The sequence below is a fragment of the Phoca vitulina genome, unplaced genomic scaffold (assembly GCF_004348235.1).
Source record: "Phoca vitulina isolate PV1807 unplaced genomic scaffold, GSC_HSeal_1.0 scaffold12, whole genome shotgun sequence".
NCBI lineage: Eukaryota > Metazoa > Chordata > Mammalia > Carnivora > Phocidae > Phoca > Phoca vitulina.
In genome coordinates this window covers 4377098-4398963 of record NW_022589715.1, presented here as the reverse complement: position 1 = coordinate 4398963, position 21866 = coordinate 4377098, and the positions used below count along the sequence as shown (strand labels likewise).

Here is a 21866-nt window from a genome sequence, read left to right as displayed (position 1 = left end):
ATAGAACAGAATGTTTTAGTGATTATTATTAGCTATCTCAGAAGCCTCAGGTAATTTTTTCTTTTTAGTTGTAGAAACTAGTTACTTCACTAGAGATTCTAAATTTGAAAAAGTATTTAACATCACTAATTTAAATGTTACAAATGGAACTTACTGTGTAGCAAGTACTTAGAGGAGTTTGGGTTGTCAATTTTGTGACTGGGGTGCTAAGAAAAAAAAAGTTCACAGTATTTTGTTTCTTTTATACTTTATAATCACTTCATGTTTTTCCTAGGACTATCAGACTTGGCTTGACCTTAGAGAATTTGAAACTCGCATCGGTGAACGTTACATTACACATGAAAGTGATGACGCCCGCTGGGAAATACATGCATACACCCACAATCTTGTGTACCCAAAGCACTTCATTATGGCTCCCAATCCAGATGATATGGAAGAAGATCCTTAATTATCAATGAACTAACTTCAATAAGGAAGGATTTCATTTTATGGACTGATACTTTCCTGCACAACTGTTGTTTGTAGGTTGTCATCTGCAAGGGTGCAAAGACATGGGGAATATGATAAGGAATCCGTGACACCAGTACTGTAGTTCATAATGAGTAGGTACAAGAGGGGAAACTGAGTAATAAAAATATACAATGGAACCAAGATGAAGCTTTTCATAGCATAGCAATGACTGGTTTTTGTATTTTTTCCTAATCCTTCACTTTAGTACTATAGTGGCATTTAATTTATCTTCCCTTTCCTGTTCCATTATTTTTTAAAAAGGAGAAAAAGGAAAGCTTAGAATCCAGCCATTGCAAAGCTTAATCAAATCATGTAAGAGCTCTAACCAGGTGTGCATTTAAGAGATTACTGAGGAGGGGCCACCAGCATGAGGTTTCCTGTGAGGACTCTAAACATTTGTTTAACCACAGACGCACGAGGGGTTTTTCCTAGGAGCCTAGAAATGTTTCCTAGATGCTAGGCTGTTTTACTTTTTTTTTTTTCTTTTTCTTTTTTTTAGGTCAGTCCAGAGTCCAAAACCATGATCCCTAACCTTTGGAGCTACATTCTTAATATGCTCTCTACAACATAAAAATTAAGTTAGTCCCCCTTTGTGAGTATGTTGGAACGGCCTCTAAGATAATTTGGGACAATTGGTGTCACAGAACCAGGAGGAGGGCCTGCTGGTCTGTCCGCCCCTCGCTCAGCTCCCCTGCTGTGTACGCACGGTCCCACCGTAATGCCCCAGCCGGTTTCCAGCACTCAGTGAGTACAGATCTGAACTTGTATCACACAACTTATCGCTACACAGAGTTAAGTAATTTGAGGAAGAAAATTATTAAAAGTAAGGCCAGTACAGGATCAATTAATGCTACAAAGAAGAACAGCAAAGAGTGTATCCTTTTTTTCTTCCCTTAGGTTAGTGGAAGGCTTTACAGATATCTGGAATGTTTTTAAATCAATTATTTTAAGCAGTTTGGGGGATGGGTGGGGTGGAGCATGAAACATTTATTTTATTCTTTCATTTGCTCTGCTGATACCATAGCCCTACCCTTATAATTTTTTTTTTTTTTTTTTTTAACATTTCAGCACCAGCAGCCCGCTAAAGAAGTGTTTCTCTACTCAGATATAATGTTTAAGAGGATAGACTTTTTCATAGCTTTTAAAAAGTTACTAATGGTTTTCTTCCCCCAAAAAGTTTAAGCTCTGGGACCACCCACTTATTTAAAAAAACTAGTGGCTTTTTGGTTTCTTCATTCCACAGTAATCACTGTAAACTTTTTTTTCCCCCAAAAAAAGAGCAAAAGATTTGGAGTCAGAAAATCCAGTCTTAAGTCTTGGCTCCAATCTGTCTGAGCCTCAAGATCCTCAGTCTATGAAATGAAGACCATAATTCTTGCCTCTACCTTCCTCACAATGCTGTTGTGAAGATGGGCTATGTATGAAGATATTCATACTCCATAAAGTGTGAACTATCATTGCCCCACTGAGTCTGAGGTAGCAAAAGAAAAGAATGTCCCTGGATACAAACAGTCAGAGCCAGAGAGGGCTTGAGAGAGCCCTGAAGCTACTCCATTATTCAGGACTAAAAGTACTGTTGAGAAAGGAGCCATCATGCAGTCTCCTCTGTTCTGAGCTCTTTTACTTACTTACCCTCACAACAGCCACAGAGTGAGTTCATTATGGACTCCATCTCACAGATCAGGAAGATTAAGTAGCCAGCTGCAGAGGGTCACAGTATGTGGAGGTGAACCCCGGTGACACCCTGCCCCCACCCAACCACTGTGCTGCACTTCCTACCCGTACACATCGCCAGGAAACACTCACAGTGTCTCTCGGTAGGTCATTCTCCTGGGGGAATTTTAAAAATTTCATCAAATTTTGCAAAACCTTTTAGGGATGACTTCCCCACATTTGTCCAAAGTAAGTCTGTTTATACCGGCGTGCTAAAATGGACTAATTCTGAGTCCTGAGGCACCCTATTGTGCTTTTACTGCATACGTGAAAATTAACTGGAATGATGTTTGCTATACTTACATAATCAAACTTTACAAGCCATGAAATTAATTGCACTCTTTTTGTTTGTGTTGTTGAATGCCTACGAAGTTTTCTAAAAATATTTGTAAAGGCACTGTCAGATAATGTGGAGTTGAGTCACGTACTCCAGATCCGTATAACCTGCATAACCTTTTTTTTGGTCTTGAAGTCGTTTTTGTATAAGAAATAATTGTTAGAAACATTTGATAATGTACAAAGTAGTCTATAATGACACTGTTCCGTACATTTTTATATTTTTTGTTAATCCCACTTTTTGTAAATATCCTCAAAAAAGCTTGATAATAAAATGTATTTCCGTATCACCATACTTTTCCATGTGAAAACCTGAGCCTATCTCTAATAGAGGTATCCAAAGAAAATTTTATTTGGTTGTGTTATTTTTCCAGGCCTTGGTAAAAGAATTATTTTGGAAATAGTATTTGTAAATGGAACTAATGCTATATTTAAAACACTGATTTTTTTTTAACTACCTAAAATAAAAAAAAAAACTCATTATTTCAATTTTATATGAAATCTGAGGTAATTATCTGGAGGTCTTATTTCTTGGCATGAAAGTTTAGAATAATTGTAACTATAAATTATTCAACTATTGTAACTGCTACAAGACTTAAATAAGCCAAATGCCATTCAAAGTAAATTTTCTAGGTTTTAAGATACAAGGCATTGCCTGATTCCTCCTGTTAATTATAAAAACTATTAAATAATCGAGAGGGGCCAGTGTTGGGCATTTTCACCTTCCAAAAATTCTCCAAGTCTTTGAAAAAATAAAATATGGAAAAAAATAAGGGTGACTACGAATGGCCCAAGGCAGGGCAGCATATGAAAAATAAGCCCTCTATCTTCCTACTTACAGAATGCTAGTCCCGTTCTGAGTTAAGCCAAACAAGCAATAGAAAACGGAGAGTTCATCACTCTGCCAGTGAACTTCCAATATAGTTAAGCTATAAGTTCAAAACATACGTCTAATACTCTTTTCCTTTAATCTCACTGTAAATTTTTGTTGCCAATATAACAATTCCTCAGAAAGTATATATCTGGTATTAATATAAATGTTCTGTGAACCAAAAAATGAGAACTTACAGAATGAAAACTTGACATTTATCTGAAAATAAGGGAGAATTAGCTCAAATCAGAAAATATTCCTGCTATGTAGTCTACGTTTACTCTCATATTTCAGGTACATGTTAGGTTTTTACTAGTTTCACTGGGACTTAAATTTTTTTTTAAGATTTTATTTATTTTGAGAGCAGGAGAGGGAAAATCCCAAGCAAACTCCACGCTGAGTATGGAGCCTGACATGGGACTCAAGAGCCCACAACCCCCAAGACCATGACCTGAGTTGAAATCAAGAGTCAGACACTCCTCAGACTGAGCCACCGGGGCACCCCTAATTTTTTCTAATTATAAAATTCACAGAAGCAAAGGGTAAAATATTTACCACAAAGGAGAACGATTTCCACCCTTTAAGCCCACTTCCACATTGGGATATTTAATAGTGATTACTGGGCATCCTTTCCTTACTTTTTATAAACAAGTAACTATCACAGAAAACAACCAGTCTGCACTAATATATTAATTTCTATGAAATTAGTTACAAGCATTTCTTTAAATGTAGCTTTTCCCCCAAGAAAAATGGAATCATAACTATAAAACATTCTCCACTATACTTTTTTCACTTACCACATTCTTAGAGATGGGTCAGAAATATTGCTCTACCTCATTTTTTTAAAATAATATGTGGATAGTTCTATTTAATCCATTCCCTGTGAAAGGCCAGTTAGGTTTCTGGTTTTTGCTAAACCAATCAGTGTTCATGTTTACTTTTTAAAATAAAAATACAGCAACTACCCTTATTTAAAAGGACACTCAGTTTCTCAGTAACTTGTTTCATTAAGCTGAAAGCACACAATTGTGCCAAAAGCCAGACACAACCTTAAAAGATCAGTATTTAGTTGTACTGTATGTAAGATGGGCTATTTTTATTGGCTATAAAGACAAAATATTGTAATACTTATTTTACCTGTGATATATGAAACGTGTTCCCTTTATTTTGCTTTCTTAGGCAGACTTAGGGGTAAAACGTCCACACTGAGATCACCGCCAGGCAAGTTCACCAAACCCAGCTACAGGTGACACAGAGGGTTTTGACTGACATGCATTCATCGGATGGCTTCTACCGTGAAGTCTCTGATGAGGTAGCAAGGCAAAAAAGTTAAATCTTTCTCCCATCTTCTTAGGATTCATCAACATATCATATCCCTGAAGTAACTGCTGCCTGGCTGGCTCATCTGATTTGTCTAAAAGAACCTGAAAAGGAAAGTAAAAATAACCAGAAGGATTCCTAGTTACATGCAGCAATGCTAATGACCATTGGCTACTCAGCAAAGCAGGGCTTCAGATGGGATTTCTCATCACCTGCCTCAGAATCATGGGGTGCTTATTAAAAACATAGGTTGTTAAGACCCAAACCTGTGGATTTGTATGTTTAACAAACATTCCCAGGTGGTTTGATCTACACTGAAGGGTTAAGATGTTTTCAGGACACTTCTAAAACTCATTCCCATAAACACAGTCAAGTTTTCTTTCTGGACATGAACACTATTCGAAAGCCTTCATTCTGGCTTGTGTGGAGATGCAGGGGCGTGCACAGCGGCCCCACCCCGGGCAGCCCGGCTGCACCAGGCCCTATGCTACCAGAAAGACTACAATACCCGGGGCCTGCTGACCGAGAAGAGCACTGGGGGGGGGGGGGGGGGGAGGGGGAGATGTATTATTTGAAACATTTTTGTGAAATACTACAAAATTAAAATATTTAATGATCATGAAATAAATCATTACCTTCAGCCGGACATCAATGCCCATATTTTTTAAAAATGTCTGTTGTTTTATTGGCCCCAGAGAAGCTACTTGTCCCTCTGCCATTCTGCGCAGATAACTGAAGTCCACATCGGCTGTGAGGTCCGCTGTTCCTGGGGCAGTCAGGACGTCATGGAGCTTGTGGCCACAAAACCCCTTGAACATAATTTGTAATTTTAAAAATGATGAGTTTTTGTCCCTTTGTGGTTATCATTATCAAGATTAAAGAAATGCTATCATTTTAGTACATTTTACATAACTCCTAAAAAGAAAAACATAGCTTAAGTCAGTGGTTTACAAACTCTTTATATAGTAGCACCCTTCCTCAAATGAGATGCTACGTGGAAAATCCAATATAAAGGGTGACACTGGAGTGCCTGAAAATGGCTGCCTTTCACATTTCATTACTGCTCGTGGTGATGGAGTAGAGATCTCATCGGAGATCCCATCAGTTCTCCACGTAAGTTAACTTGTTTCTTACTAGAATCAAGCTAAACTTTCACCAGATTCTAGATGGTGTTTGACAAGGTGTATCCATCAACTACATGCATCAGAATCACCTGAGACCATGTTACTGCGCTCTGCCCAGACCTACTGAATCAGAATCCTGGAGGTAAGGCTAGGGAATCAGACTTTTTAAAAAAAACTCCAGGGTTTTTTTCTTTAGTTACAATAAAATCAGAAATTGAGAACCACAGATCTAGAAAATGACTAATAGTAGTATCCAGTTAAATGTATTTCAATTAAAGTACATTGAACACAATTGATAAAGAACATAAAGGATGTGGGGTGCCTGGGTGGCTCAGGCATTAAGCATCTGCCTTCGGCTCAAGTCATGGTCCCAGGGTCCTGGGATCGAGCCCCACATCGGGCTCCCTGCTCAGCGGAAAGCCTGCTTCTCCCTCTCCCACTCCCCCTACCTGTGTTCCTGCTCTCGCTATCTCTCTCTGTCAAATAAATAAATAAAATCTTTAAAAAAAATTTTTAAAAAAACATAAAGGATCTTAGGAAGAATTAAAGAATACTTCTAGAAAGGAAAAAAGATTGAAAATATGATAGGAAAAGTCTGATCATAGTAGCTAGATCAAATCTGCAAATCTTCCCGTATGTATTACTCGGATGCTAAATAGGATCTATGCAGACCCAGGTTCTGCAGCTGAAGAAGAATGTAGACGATTCAGACCCTGCTCCAAGGCCAGTCTGGACAGTGAGATCCTATGGTTAAGGGCAATTATAATAATATGAATTAATACTCGTTACGAATAATGTAAAATTACAAGGCCAGGCATCGTAGAAACCAAAGGTAAAGATCTTCAACGAGCTTCAAACCTAACAACTTAGTAGATGATATCAATGAACTTATGGTAAGTCATGTTAATGAGTCATACATACTCTGAAGGTATCTGTCTTCGTTCCGTCATGACCATAATCGGCAATCAGTGCAGCTCCTCCGGTTAGCGCGATGCGCTGAGAAAGCTCCTGAATGATAATGCCAGCCTCAGGACACACTTCCACGTGGTCCCTCATTTCATCATGCTAATAAGGAACAGGTGAATCAAAATGCAGCACTGAAAAGAACAGTTTCCTTAGGGTTTTTCTACAATGAGCATTTCTTAGTTACAATAAAAATAAATTCCTTCTCAATGTGTATTATATGTTGTCTACATTCAACCTTTCACAGGACATCCTTTTTATTATACAGAACTCCCTAGTGCTTTGATGCCGTTTACTAAGTTTACAGACATTTTAATTTTAATCCTTTTTATAAAAAGGCATATGCTCTCCCAAACTCCTAGATGACCAACATTATCATTTTATTTATAGTGATATTACTCTCATAATTCATATAAATATATTTCCCTGGGTTAAATGCGTGGGAAAGGAATTTTTGTCTGCCTAGAACAGTGCCTGGCAAATAACACTCAAAAATTTGTGCTAGAAGAGCAAATGATACAAAACCCGATATAACAGACCCTAGCAAGCAAATATATTATGATGCCTTCTGCTGGGGCAAAAGATATTCCAGTGGGGCGCCTGGGTGGCTCAGTCGTTAAGCATCTGCCTTCGGCTCAGGTCATGATCCCAGGGTCCTGGGAGCGAGCCCCGCATCGGGCTCCCTGCTCGGCGGGAAGCCCGCTTGTCCCTCTCCCACTCCCCCTGCTTGTGTTCCCTCTCTCGCTGTGTCTCTCTCTGTCAAATAAATAAATGAAATCTTTAAAAAAAAAAAAAAAAAGATATTCCAGTGATACACCCTCTATTTAGAAACCTCAGCTTATAAACTTGCAATGTACCTGAGGCCCTAATTTCCCAAGATGTTCAACTATTTACTAAAGGGTCCTCAATAAGTGCCTATTAATCTAAAAAGTGAAATGACAGTATCGTAACTTGTCAATTGACCAGTACATAGGAAATTTCCTAATCCCTGAGAAAATGGGAAAAAACTTTTTTCTTCATTATGAAAATATACAGTACCTTTTGCTCGTTCCTAACACCCTATTAAAAATGAAGTACTGGGCGCCTGGGTGGCTCAGTCAGTTAAGTGTCTGCCTTCGGCTCAGGTCATGATCTCAGGGTCCTGGGATGGCGCCCTCCGTCGGGCTCCCCGCTCAGTAGGGAGTCGGCTTGAGGATTCCCTCTCTCCCTCTCCCCCACTTGTACAGGCTCACGCACTCTCTAAAATAAATAAATCTTTAATAATAAAAAAAAAAAGAAGAAGAAGTAACCTGCCCTGATCTTGCCTATAAATGGCACAGAGCTAAGAGGTATGGAGTCACACACACTTAGCTCTTGAGCCTCTGCTCTTCCTACTACTTAAAACTAGAAACAAGTTAAATTCTCAGAGTGTTTCCTCATTTTGTATCTACTAGGCTTACTGGGAGGATTAAATCAAATAAACTACTTAGCCCCCAGTTCTATTAAATAAATCACTGTGGTTGAACTGTAAAAACATGAGGTGAGCCACTTCAGGCATAAGCTGACACACCCCAGCGTACAGTGCTGACATTCTAGACCACTCTTCAACACGGCAGATTCTGTTACCATTCGCCCCATCCAAATGAGAGAGAAAAATCATCGCTCCCTCTTTCATAAGTGAGTACTACCAAAGTCAAGAACTAAAAACAATCACATCTCCCAGGGCCAAGGAGTCAGCTCTTGGTAGCTATGAATTTGCTCGTCATTCAGGTAAAATTGGGTAGCCAGAATATGAAAAAATAGAAATGTTCATAAGTACTCAGACTGATATTTTAACTTACTTATGCTCTGCAAAAAAAGCTTAATTGATAGGTTCATGTTTAAAAGCTCCTGTGCTGGGACGCCTGGGTGGCTCAGTCTGTTAAGCGGCTACCTGAGCATGATCCCCAGGGTCCTGGGATCGAGTTCTGAAACAGGCTTCTTGCTCAGTGGGGAGCCTGCATCTTGCTCTCTGACAAATAAATAAAATCTTTAAAAAAAAAAAAAAAGCTCCAGTGCTTTTGAAGCGAGTAACTTCTGAGGAAGAAGTTGTTAGTTACGGTCCAGAAAGCAGACCTTTTTAAAACAGGCAATCTATTCTGTTCAGATGGCCTTCACTGAATTATGTTCCTGTAGGTCATACAGAGGTTATTCAGGTCCAGTAAGACTCTTGCAGGTAGAATGTTAAAACTTAAGGAGCATGGGAATTTTGTATGAGAAATAATGGGAAAAAGGTGATTTAGACTTTTAACTGCTGTAATTAAAGCTTAGTAAAACAAATACTCTAAAGTAACTTGATAAGAAAATGAATGGTTTTTTTTTCTTTCTTTTTTTTAGAGAGAGAGTGGGGGGGGGGGGGGAGACAGAATCTTAAGCAGACTCCACGCCAGTGCATGAGCCTGATGCTGGGCTCAATCTCACAACCCTGAGATCATGACCTGAGCCAAAATTAAAAGTCAGATGCTTAACCAACTGAGCTGCCCAGTCACCCCATCTAAAGAAGTTTCTAAAATCTGTAAAATGCCCTTTCTCATACTAGTCAGTGTATATCTTATAAGAAGTGATCTTTTAAGAGAAATTAAGCATGTTTTACATAGTTGGGATATACTTTTCTAAAAAAAGAGAATGGATTGCTCATCCAGAATGAAAACCCCATAAACTTATATGTAATTTGCATTAGAATAATATGTAGATTCTTAGAAAGGTTTCATGAATTTCACTTTTTTATTGTTAAAAGGCCAGGCTATCAACAAAGTCCCCAAATACATACATAATGTCATGACTGATTTTCAGCAAGAATAATCTTATTTATTTTACCTATCTATAATTAAAATATTTTTTGTTAGTTTTGAAAATGTATATTAGTTAAAGTTATATTTTTAGGTTATGAGACAAGGCTTTCATAACTATTTGAACTCTTACAGTAAGAATGTTTTAATATAGGCTATTGTCACTTTATTTTTTTTTTAAGATTTTATTTATTTGAGGGAGAGAAGAGAATATGAGCAGGGGGAGGGGAGAGGGAGAAACAGACTTCCGCTGAGCAGGGAGCCCAATGTGAGGCTCAATCCCAAGTCCCCGGATCATGACCTGAGCCAAAGGCAAGATGCTTAACCGACTGAGCCACCCAAGAGCCCCTAATATAGGCTATAGTCACTTTAGATGAAAAATTACCACAGCTTCTGTTTTTCTTCATGATTACTTGAAGCTGTTAGTTAATTTAGTTGCAAAGATATTTTTTGTCTGTCTAGAGGTAGATATTTGCCATATGGATATTTATTGTCTGTAACTATATTTACACATATAAGACTTGATACTATAGCTGTAAACTATTAAAAATTATCACCATTCTTTAAAAGATGTTAAAAAATAAAAATAAATAAAACAAGCAATCTAAAGCCCAAACATTCCTGACAAGTAAAAGGTTTTTTGAACCCCTAAACATGACCCCAGGATAGAAAGGCTCTTATGATTATTCCTTGAGGTCAACAGAAAGCAGCAGTAAATGTACCATTCTGACAGTAGTAGTTTTGAGAATTAAATGAGAAAATTCAGAGTAATACATACAAAGTACTCAATAACTAATTGTTTTCACAGACCTCAAGCTCTTCCGGTCAGATAGACAATACTCTGACCGTGCCACAGGGAACTGAGGGAAAGGGAGAAGGTAAGGGACTTGCTTGAGTAAGCGCTTACTAACTTCCTTCTCACATTACATTCAGGTCACGCAGTCCATAGATAATCTGAACCAGGCTCCTGATTCGAGATCCTCTGCACTTTTCACTACTACTGAAAAGCACCTCACATGTTATGAGCAACTCTCCCCTTGCCCCTGTCAAGGAACACTAAAACAGGAACTCAGAAAATAAGACTATGAAGATTTGGTTGGCAATAAACTAAGAAGAAAAAACTTCCTACTTGTATGAAGACTTCTGCTGGTGTGACACAAGGCGCCAAAACAAACCGCAGCTTATCAGAAACTTGTGGATCGATATCAATGAATACTTCTCGCCATCCTTGTGGGGTTTTCTAAACACAAAATAATGCATAAAAACAAATTTTTACCAGTTTTTTTCTCAGAATTGCCTCTAACTAAAAATAACTATTTTTCTCCCCCTACCATATATGACAGATGACTAACATTTACAGAGTACTTTACCACTGAAAATTATTTCAAGGCAATACTGGAAGGTGCAAACTACTGGTGTTGGCTGGATAAGAGGCGGAGCCGTAGGGATAAAATGAGCGCATGGCAAGTGCTCCCAATAATGGAGAACAGACTGTGAAGGATGAATCGGAAGCTTTTGCTAACAAATCAATACATGCTCTTAGCCTCAGACACTACGGTGCGCATACATTACCACCAAATCTTAAATCTGCTCACTTCAACTTCAGTGAGGAAACATTTTAATCTTTGGATATTAAAGCTATTTGCTAAAATGTAACCCTTCCTTGTACTTTAGCCATTTACCATCTTATATCTGCGCACATCTTTATCCCTGGAGAATTAAGCATTCTTACTAGTTATCCTAAGAGAATGAAGGTTCTACTTAATACTTCACTTTTGCTTTTCAATTATTTCTATTCATCAGAATTCCAAATGTAGTTAACTTCAACAATACAACAACCATAAATGTTTTTTCTTACAACATAAGGCCCTTTGTTATTCAATTAATGACTTTAGCCCATCAATACCTGAAACTTATGCACAGGAAGGACGTCAAAAAATTCATGTGCTAGATAAAAGCTGTGTCCTATTTAAAAACAGAAGAAAAAAACTGTTTTCAGCATTTTTAAGGCAATACTTGATTCATTCATTTGAACACGAACAAAAAGAAAACACCTGGTTCTCTGTGTAGGAACCCGTGGTGTTTGCACAGCCATCGCTACAGAGAATCATCTACCTCATTCACATCTTCACCTACTCTGCAGAACAGACAAAAGAACATTACTGTTCTCATTTCCCACACAGCAAGACCAGACAGCTAGGCTATCTCAATTATCAGTTTAAACTTTTATCCCTCACCAGGCATGAAAGAAATCAGAACTCAAATTGGTTAGCTCAAAGAGGCCTTGAACTTGCTAAAATCTCTGAGACAGCTGAGCCCGGGGCTGGCTGAAGTGGCTTCCCCGAGAGCTGAGCACCCCTGCAGGTATGAGCAGGGACTCATCAACACAGGACGCCTGTCCGGTGCAGGGATTTTCCATCCCCCTGAAAGGCCAGCAAGAATGTTCAAAAGATGACAGTTAAACTAAACCCACCTAACGCTGCTTCCGTCAGGCCCCACTGCCTGGGGCTGCTTCAGCACCAGCACTTTCTTAGGGGTCAGGAAAAACTAAAAGGTACAACAGAGATCCACACTGTCGCTTCTGCAAAACCACAGGAAATTCATTGCTCCTATTGTTAGCCATGTTATTTTCTAATACAATGCTCTTTTCAAGAAAAGGATTCGCTCTTCCCTATGAGTAAGGGACCTGGCAGCACTAACTCAATCTATTAGCGTGTCCTCTGTGGCTCTGGTCACCTATCATTGCTGGGATGGGATGCGATCAAAATGATCTCATTACATCGTGTAAAAGAATTACCTTTTGGAACATCATGCAGATCTCGGTACCATGAGACTGGAATCCCAGATTTTGTAACACCTTTCATATATACAGGGGATCCAGCATTTCGCTCTAGTGGGATCTTCTCTTCAGTCAGTGTTAATGCTTGAATCTCACTCAATTTTCTGCTCACCTCTACCAGATGTATTGAAATGTCACAGTTTTTCAGCACAGATCCAAGCTGACTGAACACCTAAAGACAAAAAAAGGGAAAAATACAAGTGTTGAGCAGATTTGGGGTTTTTCTAACCATTTACCTTAACAATTTGCTCATGTTACAGGAATAACATTTGGTTTTGGAGGAATTTGTTCTTCACACAAGCCACTCTCCAGCAGTCTATGAGAATCATAACCTATCCGTTATTATACATTGTCCACATAAGAGATGAACAGTACACAATTTGGTTTCCTAATGATAAAAATTAGATTGACTAATAAAAGAAAATTAAAGATTTAACATCCAATAAATAAGCAGATTAAGGGATCTAAAAAGAAAACAAGAAAATAAATTGTATATATACCCTTGATTTTATAAAGCTGCTATGTCTATGAAATAATCTCATCTTTGAGATGTTTAAACTGTATCTTCAGGAAATAAAATTTGAGTGGCTCTAAAAACTTGACAGTTTAACTTGGTAATTCTTCCACATTTTTAATTTTTTCTTAGCTACACACATTTTTATAACTGTTGTAAACATGAGGAAAAAAGGAATATACTAATACTTTATCAATATTTTAATGCTAAAAATTCAATGCCAAAGCATAAAGTACATCAATAATATTTTTCATCTGAATTTAATTTTCATTGGTGATTTGCCTCCTGCTTTGGAGATCTGATTATGCATGTATAGGCTGATAATAAGGACAAGATGATTTTTCCAAATTTTGTTTTGAAATGAAACTACAAATAGAAAAACTTCCCAAGAGAAAAATCCTTCAGATATTATGATCAAGAAATGAAAACAAGTCTGCAAATATGTCTTTGTCTATTTTCTTAACATTCCTTTAAATTCTTTGGCTTTTTAAGGTTCTTAGGACTGGATCTAGGGAAGCATCCTTTATACATTTTAAGAGCTGTGGGCTTGATTTTTAAAGTACTTGAAACAAGATGGTATTATTTGAGGACCTTATCAAATATTTTATATTCAAATGACTTTGCCAATTTAAAGAGATATAAAATAGAGCCCCGGAAACCTAAATCAGTGGTTGGTTTCTTTTACCTCCCAAATATGATATAATCAAGGTTGTCAGATTTATAAATTAAAAGCCTTCGATTCCTAATTTCAAGCAAAAATCATACAGCATCAAGGCATTTAAATGTATACTGAATATGTGTTTTATTTTATACACTTAAGATAAACTAAAAAAGACCAATGGATTCCAAAACAGTATAACAACAAAAGTTTAATACAAGTACTTATCATGTACTTTAAACATTCCTCCTTTTTAATGTTTTTAGAAAATCTTAGGTAGAATGGAAGAAAGAACAATACATGGAAAAATATCAGCTATCTCTGATTAAAGGAGAGTGACCTGACCCTTCCCATTGGAGCCCCCATGTCCTCCCTCACTGTCAAAGGTCACCACTGTTCTCAATCTGGAGTTTATAATTTCCCACTTTTTCTTTATAAATGTTACTGAACACGTTTGAATCACCAAACACATATTGTTTAATGCTCTTTGGGGATTTTATATAATACAATCATATGATGCGAATTCTTGTACAAATTGCTGTTTTCATTCAACATTTGCTGAGTTTCATCTGAATATCGTGCATTCTGCTGTGACTTCATGCATTTGCACAACGCTTGGCATTCCATTGTATGACTGTACCACAGTTTATTGATTTATTTTCCCACTGATAGTCGTCTGGGTTGTTTCCAGTTTTTTGGCTATTCTAAACAATGCTGTCTTCTTGTACATGTATCCTGGTACGTATATGCACTCATTCCCATAGGGCATACACCTAGCAGTAAAACCACTGGGTCATACAGTATAAGAACTTTGACGTTGGCAGATGATGCCCAATAAGCACTTCGAAGTGCTTACGCCAAATTACACTCTTACAAACAGTGTATGAGAGTCCCCAGTGTGCCACATCTCCCCATCCTCACCAACTCTTGGTGCTGCCAAATCTTCTCATTTTGAGGGTATAGTAGTATCTGTGATTTTAACTTTCATTTCCCTGACTCCCAACCAGTCTGAGCATTTTTTTGGTTTTTCCTGGCCATGTAGATTTCCTCTTTCATGGTGGGCCTGTTCACATCTTTAGCCTGACTTTTCTATCGAGTTATATGTCACCATCTTAACAACTGAAAGGAATTCTTTATGTATTCTAACTACCAGTTCTTTGTTGGTTATATGTGTTGCAAATAACTCCTCCCACTCTGTGGCGGCTTGTCTTGTTCCTCTCTTTACAGTGTCTTTGAAGAACAGAAGTTCCTAATTTTTTTAAAGAACAAAAAATTTGGGACGGCTGGGTGACTCAGTCAGTTAAGCGTCTGCCTTCAGCTAGGGCATGATCCCAGGGTTCTGGGATGGAGCCCCACATCGAGCTCCTCGCTCAGCAGAGAGCCTGCTTCTCCCTCTGCCTGCCACGCCCCCTGCTTGTGCTCTCTCTCTGACAAATAAATAAAATCTTTAAAAAAAATTTCTTTAATGTAGTTGAAATTATCCTTCTATTCATCTTTTCCTTTATGGCTTCTGCTTTTTATGTAATTCAAAAACTTTTTTCCTACCTAGAAGACAAATATACTCTCCCATAATGTCTTCTAAATGTTCTAAACTTTTACCATTCACATTCTCTCCCACCCTCATTTTTTAGATTACAAACAGACAACAAGTTACAATTCATTGTATTATTCTGACATTGTACTTCAGCTGAGAAAGAGGTTGTTAAGGAGGTAGGACCAAAAGCCAAGGAAATCAATGGAGTTTGCAAACAAGTCAAAAGAACAAAGATTCAGGTGAGTACGTGAGGATCTAAAGCCATTCTTTTATTACCTACCCTCAAAATATCTCCTGCGAGGGTACCCCTGCCTGGGCCCAGTTCCACCAGTTGGAAAGCTGCATTTTTTCCAGTAGCCATCCATTCGCTAATGAACCATATACCTAGCAGCTGTGACAAGGAAAAAAACTACACTGAAGTATTATAAAATATAAAAGTATACCACAATATAAAACTCAACATAAACACGTACTTTATGCCAGAAAGCAAAATGTTTGCAATGTATGTACGTATGTATGTTACTTAATATGTACATGTATGTATGCACACCCAGGAGCTTCACAGAGACTACATTACAAAAGACACCACTTAGAAAGCTTAGTAACAGGAGAAAACAGTTAAAAGGCAGTCCTCCTGTAAGAGGTCTCATAACACAGGTAAGAGGATATCACTTACAGGAAGGTGTTAGTCTTTGAAAGCAAATAAACACATGGAATAGGATTATGCCACTTCTTCATATTCATATGATTTCAATAATTACGTGGCTTTTTAGGCATAATTAACATTTTTTAATACCTAGATTCTATTTCCTTTTTTGTACTATTTCCTATATCTAAATTTATCAAGGGGTTTTTAGCAGAAATCAACGAACTAAAATTCCTAAGAAGAATTCAGAATTTCTCACAGGGGGACTTCTGTCTAACTATGGTGCAGTCTTGGGCAGGGGCTGTAGAGTGTGTCTCTCCCCGCTAACACCTTAGTGTTTTGCATCTTTTCTCTCTTTCTTCACTTATCTCTCTCTTTAGACCTCCATTGTTCTCTACTCCTTCAGCATGATTAAAAATGAAAACTAAAAAAAAGAAAAAAGAAAGAAAACTTGAATCACAAAAACAAAGCTGTAAAACGCTATATTATAGAAGAATACAACTTGATCTGCTTTCATTTACAGTTTACATTGAATATTACCTCCCCAAAGATCTGACTTATTTCCGGTGAAGTAATGAAATCTCCTTTTTCTCCTAGCATGTCACGGTACACATAATATCCCTGAGTAAAAAGAGAAAGTAGAGAAAACAAATTAACTTTCAAATAAGCCTTTTAAACCACCCCTCCAAAATCTTATATAATGTATACAGTAACATAATCATTTGGTAAGAAAGTTCTCTCTTTTCTAAATAAACAAGATAAACACAGTAACTTAACCTAAACTTTACAAAGTGCCAGTCAAGTTGCAGAACAGGTAGAAACATGACCACTCCTTGACCATAAAGGTAAAAGCCATGCCATGTCCATCTTCACATCCCACATCTTCCCACCCCACCCTGCTCCCCAACCCAACACAGTAAGACCCTGCCTGCCCCTCCCTCCAGCCTCCTCTCCCAAATGCTCACTGTTTCAAATTAGCCCTGCCTGGTGATGTCGGTGGTGATGTTGCTTGACCTATGTGCTTGTTATGTGGGAGGGTTCACTTTGTGAAAATTCATGAAGCTATGTGCCTGTGACTTATGCATTTTTATAAATGAATATTTATATCTCTGTAATTTTTTTTTTTTAATTAGCCCTGCTTGTCCATACATCCATGCCATTGCAAATGCTCTCCTTTCTCCCTTCTCATTTCTCCCTGGCAATCTTATACTCAATAAAATTGAATCTGCTCAAATGCCAGCTTCCCTAACCTCCTCCTCCAGCCCTCCAACCTCAGACTAATTGCACTGCTTCCTTTTATGTGTTAATTTATTTATATGTCTGTGCTCCTCACCAAGAGGCATAGTTACTTGGTGAAGAGGACCATCTTATTTACCCTCCTATCCCAAGTTTTAGCATACTGTCTAAACGTCAAGACATACTCAAAAATTCTTTCTTAAAAAATTCCCTATGCTCCTCAAGCCCCTTCCTCCACCACTTTACTCAGCAGGGGACCTAGACTCCTGCCCATAAAGGAAGTAAAGAAGGTTATAAAATAGGATTTACTCAGTGCCCTGACCCCACCTGGCCTTCACCTGGCCTCCACCTGCTCCCATTCATTCCTCAGAACTGAAGATGAAATGCCTTTACCTTCTGCTCTTATCCAAACCTAATCCCGCCACCTGTGCTCTGGATCATTGCCTCTCCTCACGCAGCTCTCATGGGCCAGGATCTCATTACCACCCCCTTCTCTAAACACTTTAACTTCCCTCTCTCAGCAGCAGAAATATACTTGAGTCACTCCCATTTAAAAAAAAAAAAAAAAAAACTGTTTTCATTTCATACAGCATCTCCTCTCTAGCTTTTCTCTTTCCCTTCATATGTGAACATTTCAGCGGTGTTTTTGTGGCACATTATGAATCACTCTGGTAGATGAAGACTATGTATTCCTTCATAGAATGTTTTTAAATGCAGGACTTAAAACACAGAGGATTACCGCTCCCTCCAAAAAACTGAAAAACATTCATCCAATATTTAAAAAACAAACTTGTGATATAGTAACATATATGCATCCTTATAAATACATTAATAAACAAAGCTAAGCCTGAGGTCTAATAAGTAACAAAGTTTTAAAGTATGGAAGAACACAATGTATTTTCAGATACCTATGATCACTATTGGTATATGACAATATCAGTGATTTCCATGGATGCTAAAATCATTGGTATTACTGATGCCAGTGATTATTTCCTATGTTCATAATAAGAGAAATGCTAAATTTCAGTTAGAGGCTAATGGGGAAATGCAAATTAAAACCATGAGATATCCCTCATGCCTATTAGAAAGACCACCATTAAAAACACAAGAAACAACAAATGTTGGTGTAGACCCTCTTATACACAAGGCCACTACATTCAAGACCAGAAGATGTAGCTGATTTACCTAATACATAGATAAAAACACAGAGAGTTAAACAAAATGAGGGGACAGAGGACTATGTCCCAAATGAAAGAATAAGACAAAAATCACAGAAAAAGAGCTAAATGAAACTGAGATAAGCAATATGCCTGATAAAGAGTTCAAAGTAATGGTGATAAAGCTACTCATCAGACTTGAGAAAAGAGCAAATGAATGCAGGAAGAACTTCACAAAGAGCATAAATATTCAAAAGAACCAGTCAGAGTTGAAGAATACAATAACTAAAATGAAAAAACACTAGAGGGAATCAACAGATTAGAGGATGCAGGACAGATTAGCAATCTGAAAGGGTAAAGAAAAGCAAACAAGCTGAACAGCAAAAAGAAAAAAGAATTTAAAAAATGAGAATAAGTTGAAGGAACTCAGCAACATCTTCAAGCATTAAGAGCATTCACATTATTAGGGGTACCAGAAGGCTGAGAGAGAGATGAAGGCAAAAAAACTTATTTAAAAAAGTAATAGCTGAAAACTTCCCTAATATGGGGAAGAAAGCAGACATCCAGATCCAGGAAGCACAGAGAACCCCTAACAAGATGAACCCAGGGAGGTCCACGAGACACAAAAAAATTAAAATGGCAAAAAATAACGATAAAGAGACCATCTTAAAAGGAGCAAGAAAACCGTTATAAACAAGGGAAATCCCATAAGGCTATGAGCTGATTTTTCAGCAGAAACTTTGAAGGCCAGAAAGGAATGATTTTAAGGCACTGATATTAAAAGCATTGAAAGAAAAAAACCTCAAGAAAGAATACTCTACCCAAGCAAGATTATCATTCAGAATAGAAGGGGAGACAGAGTTTACCAAACAAGTTAAAGGAGTTCATCAACACCAAACTAGCCAACAAGAAATGTTAAAGGGAATACTCTGATTGGGGAAAAAAAAAAAGTGGGGTGTGGGGTGTGGGGGTGCATAACTAAAAGGAAATTACAAAAGCAAAAAATTTCATAGGCAAAGCAAACATATACCAAAGATAATAGATTCATTTATTACAAAGATACGATCAAGGTTAAAACACAAAAGGAGTAAAATCAATTATATGTACAAAAATTAGTTGACAGATACACAAAATTAAAAGATGTAAAATATGAGAGAGGAGCAAGATGGCGGACTAGTAGGAGAACTAAATTTCGTCTGGTCCCAGGAATTCAGCTACATAGGTATCAAACCATTCTGAACAACTACAAACTCAACAGGAGATTGAACAAAAGAATAGCAGCAACTCTCTGAACAGAAAAGCAACCACTTTCTGGAAGGTAGGACGTGTGGAGAAGTGAATCCGCAACGATATTCAGGAAGATAGACCACGGGGAGAGGGAGCCTCCGTCAGCTGGCTACCAGCAAGTAATAGAGCAGCAGAGCACAAAACTGGAACTTTTAGAAGTCTGCTCTGCTGAGGGACATCGCTCCAGTGGCTAAGCGGGAGGTGGAACCCTTGCTGGGACAGTGTGGTCTCAGGACCCTCGGGGTCACAGAAACACTGGGGGTGCCTGAGTGCGGCAGAGCTCCCACGTAGCAGAGCGGAGAAGCCAGTTGCAGAGATGGAGCCGAGGAGCGGGCTCTCAGCTCGGGGTTGCCATAAACTGTGATCCGTGGCACAGTCGGGCCACTGCTCCTCCAGCAGGGACCCAACAAGTGGCAGATCTGGGGAAACTCCCCTTCCTCCCCCGGGAGGAGCGGTACGGGAGCGCACCGCAGGGATCTGCTGGGTTTGGAGACTCCACACAGGGCCGGGTGCCAGAGATAGAAACGCTCGGTCACAGGCCAGGTGGGCACAGAGTGCGGCTGGAGACCGGGAAGACAGGAGTGATTGACTGCTTTTCTCTGGGGGCTCACTGAGGAGTGGGGCCCCGAGTTCTCGGCTCCTCCAGAGCTGAGACTGGGAGGCCACCATTTTCATTCTCATCCTCCAAAGCCGTACAGAAATCTTTCAGGGCACAAAAGCTACCAAGAGCAAACCCGAGATTACTTAGCCTGGCCCGCAGCAAGGGTAGGGCAATTCCGCCACTGGCAAAGAACATTGGAGAATTACGGCAACAGCCCCGCCCCCTGGCCAGAAGATCAGCAAGAACATCCAGCCAAGACCCAGTTTACCAATAAATGAGAACTGCAGAACTCTAGCACTAGGGGAATACAGCACATAGAATTCATGGCTTTTTTCCCCATGATTCTTTAGTCCTTCAAAGTTAATTTTTCAAATTTTCTTTATTTTTTTTCTTTTTCTATTTTTTTTTTGAATTTTTCTTTTTCCCTTTTTTAACCAACATCTTATCAATTCGTTTTTCTAAAATCTATTTTGAAGTTTCATTCTTAGAGTCATATTCTATCCCTTCATTGTAGTTAACCTTATTTTTTGCTTATATATATAAGTTGTTCTCCCTTTAAAATTTTGGGATACAGTTTCTTCTAACAGACCAAAATATACCCTAAATCTCTAGTGTATGGCTTTGTTCTAGTCTCCTGCCTGATCACATTCTCTCCCCTACTTTTTAAAAAAATTTTTCTTCTTTCTTTTTTCAACCAACTTCTTATCAATTCCTTTTATAAAATCTTTTATAATTTTCATCTTTACAGTCAGATTCCACCCCTTCATTGTATTTATCCTTATTTTTGTACATATATAAGTTTTTCTTTCTTTAAAATTTTGGGAAGCTATTTCTTCTAACAGACCAAAATATGCCCAAAATCTAGTGTTTGGCACTGACCTATTCACCAGCCTGATCATACTCTTTTTTTTTTCTTTCCCTTTCTTTTCCCCCTGGTTTCAGGTCTCTTCTGATTTGTTTGGTGTATGTTTTTCTGCGGTCGTTGTTACCCTTTTAGCATTTTGTTCTCTCATTCATCTATTCTCCTCTAGACAAAATGACAAGATGGAAAAACTCACCTCAAAAAAAAGAACAAGAGGCAGTACCGACTGCCAGGGACCTAATCAATACAGACATTAGTAAGACGTCGGAACTAGAGTTCAGAATGACGATTATAAAGATACTAGCTGGGCTTGAAAAAAAAGCATGGAAGATACTAGAGAATCCCTTTCTGGTGAAATAAAAGAACTAAAATCTAACCAAGTCGAAATCAAAAAGGCTATTAATGAGGTGCAATCATAAATGGAGGCTCTAACTGCTAGGATAAATGAGGCAGAAGAATCAGTGAGATAGAAAACCAAATGATGGAAAATAAAGAAGCTGAGAAAAAGAGAGATAAACAACTACTGGATCACGAGGGCAGAATTCGAGAGATAAGTGATACCATAAGACGAAACATTAGAATAATTGGGATCCCAGAAGAAGAAGAAAGAGAGAGAGGGACAGAAGGCATACTGGAGCAAATTACAGCAGAGAACTTCCCTAATTTGGGGAAGGAAACAGGCATCAAACTCCAAGAGGCACAGAGAACCCCCCTCAAAATCAATAAAAATAGGTCAACACCCTGACATCTAATTGTAAAACTTACAAGTCTCAGAGAAAAAGAGAAGATCCTGAAAGCAGCTTGGGACAAGAGGTCTGTAACCTACAACGGTAGAAACATTAGATTGGCAACAGACCTATCCACAGAGACCTGGCAGGCCAGAAAGGA

General features: G+C 38.3%; 2 protein-coding genes across 8 annotated transcripts in view; one reads left to right on the top strand and one right to left on the bottom strand.

Moving 5' to 3' along the window:
* The window catches only part of PRKD3 (protein kinase D3), an 86324-nt gene extending 82505 nt beyond the window's left edge, over positions 1-3819 (top strand). For all 4 annotated transcript variants that reach the window (XM_032410303.1, XM_032410304.1, XM_032410305.1 and 1 more), the window contains one exon: positions 275-3819. In XM_032410303.1, the coding sequence (XP_032266194.1) occupies positions 275-448 (174 nt within the window). In that variant the 3' untranslated portion in view covers positions 449-3819. The remainder of the gene's footprint in view (positions 1-274) is intronic.
* Positions 1-21866, bottom strand: part of NDUFAF7 (NADH:ubiquinone oxidoreductase complex assembly factor 7) — a 57580-nt gene that overhangs the window by 21569 nt on the left and 14145 nt on the right. For all 4 annotated transcript variants that reach the window (XM_032410307.1, XM_032410309.1, XM_032410310.1 and 1 more), the window contains exons 3-10: positions 16376-16456; positions 15470-15580; positions 12442-12655; positions 11551-11609; positions 10774-10884; positions 6796-6939; positions 5386-5559; positions 4568-4854 (exon numbers count right to left, since the gene is read on the bottom strand). In XM_032410307.1, the coding sequence (XP_032266198.1) occupies positions 4642-4854; positions 5386-5559; positions 6796-6939; positions 10774-10884; positions 11551-11609; positions 12442-12655; positions 15470-15580; positions 16376-16456 (1107 nt within the window). In that variant the 3' untranslated portion in view covers positions 4568-4641. The remainder of the gene's footprint in view (positions 1-4567; positions 4855-5385; positions 5560-6795; positions 6940-10773; positions 10885-11550; positions 11610-12441; positions 12656-15469; positions 15581-16375; positions 16457-21866) is intronic.